Source organism: Atta cephalotes (assembly GCF_000143395.1).
Source record: "Atta cephalotes unplaced genomic scaffold scaffold00002, whole genome shotgun sequence".
Classification (NCBI taxonomy): Eukaryota; Metazoa; Arthropoda; class Insecta; order Hymenoptera; family Formicidae; genus Atta; species Atta cephalotes.
In genome coordinates, this window is record NW_012130066.1 from 759,567 (window position 1) to 768,207 (window position 8,641).

The following is an 8,641-nucleotide window of genomic DNA, read 5'->3' on the forward strand; positions in this document are numbered from 1 at the left end:
AAAAAGCTTTGTATGTTTTAGATAAAAGTACATATACACATACATAAAATTTTCACTTTTCACATTTCTTTTTTAAAGAAAAAGTTGACCATTCTAGAGGAATGCGGAAATCCATATAAAAGACCTTTAAAAAGACGAAAAAGTAACTTGACTTCAGGTAGTAAACATTCTAGCAATTCTGGGAATGTAGAGATGCAATTAAAAAGGCTTTAGGTTGAAAAAATTTAGATATATCAGTCATTCAAAATAATAAAAATCGCGAATTTAAGTTTTAATTGCTCCATATAACTTATTAAATTCTATTTCTAATTTATATTTACATTGAACCATGCTTAACTGTCTTAGCGTAATATGAATTATCATATATGCTCTGCATCAACAATCACATTTCTCTACTGAGTTCTAATTAAAATTTAATGATTAATTAAAATTTTTTAATTTATTTACTACATTTCAGTGCTAGATAATTTTGTAAATTATTTTCGAATTTCAAGAATATCGATGGATTAATTATTGTTAATATTGACTTGATATCAACAATCATGATAAATGGCCAAAGTTCTATTCTGACATCATAGATATGCATGATTTGAATTTGAAAAAAAAATAAAAACCATTACCAAGCTGAAATTATACATCTTATATTGTTTTAGGTAAGCGTGTAGAAGATGTGTCTTTGTCTCTGAATTATAAATGGAACCGAATGGAATTTCCTAAGAGCAGATAAAAAAAAACCAAATCCCACACAAAATATCCCTACAAGATGATTCATTATAACACTCTTGGTTTGAAAGTCTTACGATTCATACAGATGTTTCAAAATTTTTCTGAAATACTTGCTTAAGAACAAAAAATAATATTATAATAGGATAGAATTTCCTAACACAGCAAACAAAAAAAATAAAATATCTCTATGATGATTTATCAAATATATATGGTATAATGTTTACATATTTATGTAATGAATAATGTATTCATTTTTAGTTAAATTGAAAGAAGTTTACAATAGGCAAAAACAACGGAGTACTTGTAGTAATCAATTGAAAAGAATGGTCAAGAATTTATCTTCAAGTTATATAATATATTCATGAATAAATGTTTAAATGATCAAATCTTTTAATCATACATGAATTTTGTTTAAACAGAGCTTCGTTTCAATCTAATACTAAAACAAAACATTATTTTATTTCGCTCTAACATTTAAAAAAATATTGTTCAACTTAACTTTTAATAAAGCAAAATCAGGCTATATGGTCGAAGAATAAAAAATTATCATTATCTTTGTGTAATAATCATTCACAATATCTACCCATAATTACCATGATCGCACGATTCATGTTCTTGCTCGCCCATAAAATAAAATCAGCTTCTAAAATTAAACGTCTCATAAATCGAACATAGCTTATAAACTATATATTTAAGTCAATAGTGTCGTACATACAAATGGTTCATTACAACCTGTGTGTGTCCACAGTTACAATCCTGCGAGTTTAGGCTTCCATCGCCTTCCACCGCATTTCATTCTCTTTATTCTATGGAGCTAGAGTAGACGCATTCTTTCGGGCTCTTACGTTTTGTTTGACGACACTCAGATCGTTATTGTTACAGCCTCTCAGGTAGAGGAATTCTGTACCTTACATCTTAAATCAACAAAAAGTATTACAATGTAACTATTGTAAGACGACACGGTTCAATAAAAGATGTCCCAAGAACTAAGCTCTCTTTCGACAAATTTTTTAAACGATCTCGAGTCTATTTTTATCTAAAAAAGTATAATACATTTGTCGAATGACTAAAAATTAGGGATATCTGGTAAGCAAAGTTTCAGACAGAAAAAAATATGAAGTATTAAATATAAAGCTTTAGCAGAATTGTAATTTAAAATTTGCCAATTAATATTAAAAATTGGATACGTTGGTTTAGCATTTCATAGAAAATAAAAGACATAGACATAAGAATGTACAAAAAAAAAATCTATCATTATATTTCGTGTTTCTTTCTTGAATTCTAAATAATAAAACAAGTATCGTTGATTCTGTTTATTATTTTAGTTGCAGCACCTTACTACCGCCTTCGAATACACACATATATATAATGCCTCCTTTTTTTTACAGCAAGTAAGAAGGTATGTACAACTAAGATATGAACAGATTCGCAATACAGAATACCGCTACCGAGATCGAGAGCGAGGCAAGCACGTGCGATGCATGAGTGTGTCTTCGACTACTACATATGTAACGCACGTGCTCCTTGCGTTTCGTCGTTCGCTGCGCCGTAGGATGTATGCGATCTATTTGCGTCCCTCATTGCGCGCGATTACCTTCCGCTTTCTTCCCCGCATTCCGTCTTTATAAAATCGTCGCATACAACGAGCCTTACACATATCGTAAAATCGATAAATGACCAGCCGCGAGACACAATCCTCGTCCTCGATTAGTAACAAAATACAAAGAAAAATTTTCCTGCAATATTGTTATCGCTATTACCGATATCGCATCTTTATTACATCTTCCTCCATCTTTTTTCTTTATTTTTTTATTTCTTTACGAAATCGAGCTTGTCGTCTCTACGGCCATTTACCTCTCGTATAGCTTAAAAAAGGTGTACATATATATACATACAGGATGTTTTAGGCATCGCGCACTTTCTCTTGAATACAGAGATACTTCTTTCTTTTTTATATACTTATTTAATTTATTCATTTCATATATATATTTTTATAATAATAAATATATTTTAAAAGCTCCGAATTAATATTTTTTAAAGACCAATGAACTTGCAGTCCAACGAACAACTTTTTTGTGGCTTGTAAATTTTTTCAGTTTATATCTCATTTATCAATGAAAAATGTTTAGTTTGGTACTTAAATATCTGTCGAGAGAAAGTGCGCGAGAGTATGCATATATATATATACACACATATATATGTACATACTTTATGTTTATGGGTTCGATTTTTATTAATATAATTTATTTCTAATTCCTCTCTCGTTTTTGCATCGTATCGCTCTCGTTTTTCTATTCTCATCGTATTCGTCTCATTGCTTTGTTAGTTTGTATCTTTAAATCGAATGCAAAGACAAATCCGAGCCGAACATATACGATTTTGCATATATATTATATTACCGGAACAATGATAGACTTTGATTGTTCGTATTACAAAAACTACTTCTGCTGGGTTATGTCAATCCTTATCCATATACAAAAGAGATTAATTATACAGTAGGTAATCCTCAGTAATCGACAATAGACTGTACATCTCGGTAACACGGGGCGTGTCAATTCTTTCTAATAACAACAAAAGAGATTATCACATTAGTATGAATCTCAGTAAGGAAGGTTAAATCAGAACCTTTATTGTTACTACAGCATCAACAGTGTTACGTTATCTCCAGCGTTCGAAACTCTTATACACATTCTGGCTCTCCCTTTTATGAAAGTATCAAAAATATCCTTTCTAGCACTCATTCCCCAACAGACAACGGAAATTACGATATATCGTCTCAATACTAAAAATTAATTAAAGTATATAACTAACTTATCTAAGGTAGAGCTCACCTGCTCTTATGCAGGTCTCCTTGACTAAGATTCGTCCAGTCCCCCTTTTCCAGAAAGAAAAAAAAAAAAGAATCGTAAAAAGAATAAGAGAAGAAGAAATCATGATTGATAATAATAAAGATTGTCCTGCTTAAGCGCTAAATTGAGTTCAAGATGTAAAACTAAGTAAAATTTATAAATATAGTACAATTGATATTAAGCGAGAGCAATAATAGATTAATTATAGATACGTATAGGTAATAGCATTGTGTATCGTTGAATCCTATGGCGATTTTTTTTTGTTATTTAAGTCCTCCGCTTAACAATAGCAGAATTGAGGATTGAATCAAACATCTGTGTTTCCGTATGTTCGATTTGATGAGTGAGACTTGTTCAGTTGAACAATTCACCGCACGCACCAATCACCATTGCGGACTAGCAGCCACCTTGACTAGCTTCTTTTAAAATTTCTGCCATTTCCTGCCACCTCAATCCCATCGACGTAAATGTCCATTGGGCTAGCAACTTGTTCCACTATACTTCACCAAGTTCAGCAGGTACAAATCAATCTCCAGGATGTTCAGGGCAGCTACGGTTCACTTGAAACCACTTATCAATACAGCTAGAAGAAATATGAAATTTTATATTATCTATTTTATCATAATGTATATAAGTAACTAAAGGTGATATTTTTAATTTGTTAAGTAATTAATGATTTGTATTTATAACATATATAACAATATAAGTATTATTTTAACACTACATCATTCTTCTACTTCAAAAAGAATCCAACTAGAAGAATCATTTTCGAATTATTATCATAAATGAATTAGATGGATATAAACTGTTAGTGATATTTTTTGAATTGTAACTTTTGATTATTTATTATTTTTTTTATTTTATTTATTAATTATTATTATATTATTCGGGTTTGTTATAATTTTGTAGAACATTAAAAACTAAAAAAAGGTAAAGGTTTGAAACAAAAATGACAAAAGACTTTTCAATATATTTCTAAAATCAGCAGTACATGATACATCTTTTTTTGCTTGGGTTCTAGTAAATTACTAAGAATTGTATCACACAAAATATATAATTTCTAGTACTTTACTAAAATACAAGCAAACAAGAAAACATCGCGAGCTTGCTTAAGAATATATTTTTTTTGTCGATATTAGTTTATCAATAAATATTTGTTAAATTAAAAAATAGTTAAATTAAAAAATATTTTTTCTCTTTTTTAAAAAACTTAATTTTTTTGGTTATTACCTTAGAAGTAAGAAAAGGATATTATCTATTATATTTTAATATTTAAAAAATTCAATATTAAAAAGTGATATAGACATACTAATATTTTTATAACAATTTATAGCAACTTATATTTTTTTCAATGAATTTCTTGATAATCAAATAACATTATCAGATCTATTCAATTCCCGAATAATATTTATTTCAAGTGCAAAATTTTTTTGAGATTTTAAGTTACGCAAACAGATCTATTATCAACATATTTTCTTTTCAAAAAAACATCAATATGGATTTAACACAATATTGTGTCTATTAATTCTCACCATATTAGTGTTAATATTAATATTAATATGATGTGAATTTAACATCATTTTTAAATCCATACTATAATGACATTGATGTAAATATCAAGAATTACAAATCCATGTCAATATTTTTTGCACTATATGTAGATAAAGAATTAAAACAAAATAACATAAATCGCATTATCATACATACTTTTTATGATATATACAGAGACAGGGCAAGCGGGCTATTAGATCTCCAGATTGTAACTCCTCCAAACAAATGACACATTCGCCTTTTCCATCTGTCAGCACATCCTCTATCATGGAAATAAGCATAAGGCGTACTTAATTACCATCAGCTAATTAATTAAATCAGACGAGCACCATTTCCGAAGCGATTCACCGATTAATAAACAAGGGAAATTTAAGAAATGGTATCTATTATTAATCAAGATAGATATACAAGCTTGTCACTATTCGATCCACTTACCATTGTAACTGAGTCGTGGCTTGGTCAGGCACATGACCAGGTGACACTCGATATCATCCGGCAGAATAAACTTGGAGCATACAGGACACTTTAGACCTTGAACACAAAAGTGAAGAATGTCAGAAGAGACAGGATGAAAAAAACAGGCAAAGAAGAGTGAGGAAAAAAATCAAGGGGGTTGCAAATCAGAAGAATGCAAATACCGTAAAAGACCCGTCTGACCCGATCCACCGGGACCACAGCCTCGGCCTCGTGCTCGTTCAGGCACGAGCTCACTATAATTCCCATAATAGACCCAACATAACCTCAGCCGTGGGCTGCTGTTTCGCGCGGCGATCCTCTCTCAAGCCTCATTTTTCCCACCTGCGTGCGATTTTCACGCGAGAGCTGACACGCCTTTTCTCCTCGTTCTCTCTTTACGCCACGGATATTTCTCACTAATTCAAAATTTATCCAGGTCCCGCTGATGTGTCCTCGGACTATCATCGATTGTGGTACGCGGTTACCGGGCCAACCACCCCGGCAACACGCGTCAAAACAAACGCCCCCTGTCCCACCCGCGAATCATCGTCGCGCACCAACTTCGTCTGCGGAGCTTTCGCGGTTGCGCGACCTAACCTTTTTTGCGGCGTTCGTTTCGCAATTAGGTTAGAGATCGCCGATTAAAGCCCTGCGAGAGCGAGATCCTTTAAAATGTGTCTCTCGCTTGATGGCACAGACTGAAAAATAATCTTGTCACGCGAATAAACATAAGACAGATGAACGGACGCGCGACGAATGACTGGCTAACAAACAATCAGATGACTGTCTTGACAGTACTGTTTGTACTCTTTGTCTTGATACAGAATAACAAAGAATTGTTGAATGATTCACGTGTCAATGATACAAAGACGATTTGTTAACTTTCAGCGTCGCAATAAGAATTATAGCAAGTTTGACGACCTGGAAGCGAGCAATTTCTGGGTCCAGTCTGTAGATGCATAAACACATAGGACTTGGGCTTACCGTTAAGGGACCAAATGTGCGAAGGCAAGCTGTGAGCAGCGTAGACGCGACCACTCTCCTCGTCGGTGTCGTCGGAATCGAGCTGTGGCAGACCAAGAGCCTGGCCAACTCCTACCCCAACCGAGGTGGAGAGGCTAGCCTGCTCAGCGGAGGAGAGATCTGGCACGGAACTCAAGGAGCGTGCACGCTGTCTACTGTCCCCGGACATACGCGAATTCTGCGACTGATTGGCCTGCTGATGTTGATGCTGAAGCATACTCACGCCACCAGGCAGAGAGCGAAGCATAGAGAAACCCTGCATTGTAGTCTCATTGGCCCCAGTGGAGGACTGACCGTTGCCACCAGCGGATTGTGCCACAGTACTCGCCTTGGCTCCCATCACAGCTGAGATGATTGGAAAATCGTCACCACGTGTGTATCGTCCCGCGTTCCACCTCCACCGTTCACCTAATTCCGTCCGCCTTCCCTGACGATTAAATTCACCTGTCCGCTCGGTACAACCGGGAAGAGAAATGAGAAAAGAGGAACGTGACTCCCGGGATCACGGATACCTTCAGGTCCTGGCAGTGGTACGCGCGCACACACATACACTGTGGCACCAGTCCTTGGCGCCTTCGTCTCGTCTCTTATTCTTTTCTGTCCTCGGTCTATCTCGTACTCCCCAGTCCCCGCTCGGCAACGGCGTCGGCGTCGATGGCAAATGACGACTGGATGACCTGGCACGGTCCCACCGGCGGAGCGATGCTTTTACAGCACCTTGGGATTTAACTTAGGCCGGAATTTAGTTGACGGGCGCCACAACAAGCAAGTCATTTCGTCCGCGAACATACCAGCGGCTCGTAGCACAAAACATTCCCCGACATCTTAAACTTCCTAGATGTCAACACGGTCGGCTCGCGCAGATACTCCACTTCTGCGCGTGCGACTTGGTGCAACTTTGCAGCTACGAGATAACTCGATGGATCGTATCACGCCGTGAAGTGACGTGAATTCCTACTTAAGGGGATGAGAGATACGAAACGTCTGATTGGCGACGCCATGATGACACGATTACGAAGCATTCCGAAGAACCGAAGTGCGATTGTTTAAAAAAATGACATTTTTTTAAATATATTCTCTTCTTTATTTACATCTTTTGCTTTCAATCCGACTTACGTTTGTATTTGTACTTGATATTTGGAGATATTCAAATAAAAAATCAATATAAAATATAAAATATAAATAATAGATGGAAAAGATATTTTTGAATTTTCTAACAAAATATAGATATAACAAATTGATTTCAAAAATGTCTAACTTCAAAAAGTACACGTCACATACGCTAAAAGGCGCACACTAATTCATCTTAAGTTCAGCTTAAGTAATTCTTAATATAGCTATGTGATTAGTTTATGATATCTTAAGATTATATGATATTTAAAACGGTTTTAAATAGAACCAACTATGAATATCAGTTTAAGCATGAATTATGTGAATACATATAAATAGAGCTTAAGAAAGCCTAGATGATAGAAATCTCAAAGAGGGAAATTTGAAATAAAATGTAAATCATATTACAATTGTAAAAATAATATAATATAATAACAATAAAATATTTAACTATATCTTTCTTAATTAATTATCAAAAGTATTATTCTTTTGTCTCAATTAAATATGTAACACGTATTTGTTATATTTATTATCACCAGATAAAAAGACAAGTTTTTCAAGCAAGAGAATTCTAAGATCGGTATTCGTAGATGGTTCTTATTTTAAGATCATCTTAAGTAATATCTTAAGATATTAATATGACTTATAATTGACTATGACATTTTAAAAATGTACTTAAAACGATCGAATATTACCTTGTCTTATATATATTAAATATAAGAACCAATTACCGACCTAAGAATTCTCTAAAACATCTCTTTCGACATTTTCTTAAGCTGTAAAGAAAACGACACCTCACCTTATCAATATAATCCATTAATCTTTAATGTGAAAATATCCGACAGAAATATTAATCACACAACATATACCAAAAATTTATGTATACATATATTTATATATATATATATATATATATATTACGTTTT

General features: G+C 33.8%; 1 protein-coding gene across 1 annotated transcript; it reads right to left on the reverse strand.

Annotated features, from left to right (window-relative positions):
* Nucleotides 1-3,340: 3,340 nt before the first annotated feature.
* LOC105619473 (E3 ubiquitin-protein ligase znrf1) lies at nt 3,341-6,945 on the reverse strand. Its single transcript, XM_012200993.1, has 4 exons — nt 6,567-6,945; nt 5,562-5,657; nt 5,283-5,388; nt 3,341-4,158 (listed from the first exon to the last, which is right to left on the reverse strand). Exons 1-4 carry the CDS (start codon nt 6,943-6,945, stop codon nt 4,101-4,103), a joined length of 639 nt encoding a protein of 212 aa, XP_012056383.1. The 3' UTR covers nt 3,341-4,100.
* Nucleotides 6,946-8,641: the final 1,696 nt, after the last annotated feature.

Excerpts from the sequence above, each read along its gene's own strand:
- LOC105619473 (XM_012200993.1), bottom strand. The coding sequence starts at position 6,945 with ATGGGAGCCAAGGCGAGTACTGTGGCACAATCCGCTGGTGGCAACGGT. Across the intron at positions 5,658-6,566 it reads GCACATTTGGTCCCTTAACG|GTCTAAAGTGTCCTGTATGC; the intron begins GTAAGCCCAAGT and ends TTTGTGTTCAAG. Across the intron at positions 5,389-5,561 it reads GCCACGACTCAGTTACAATG|AGGATGTGCTGACAGATGGA; the intron begins GTAAGTGGATCG and ends TTTCCATGATAG.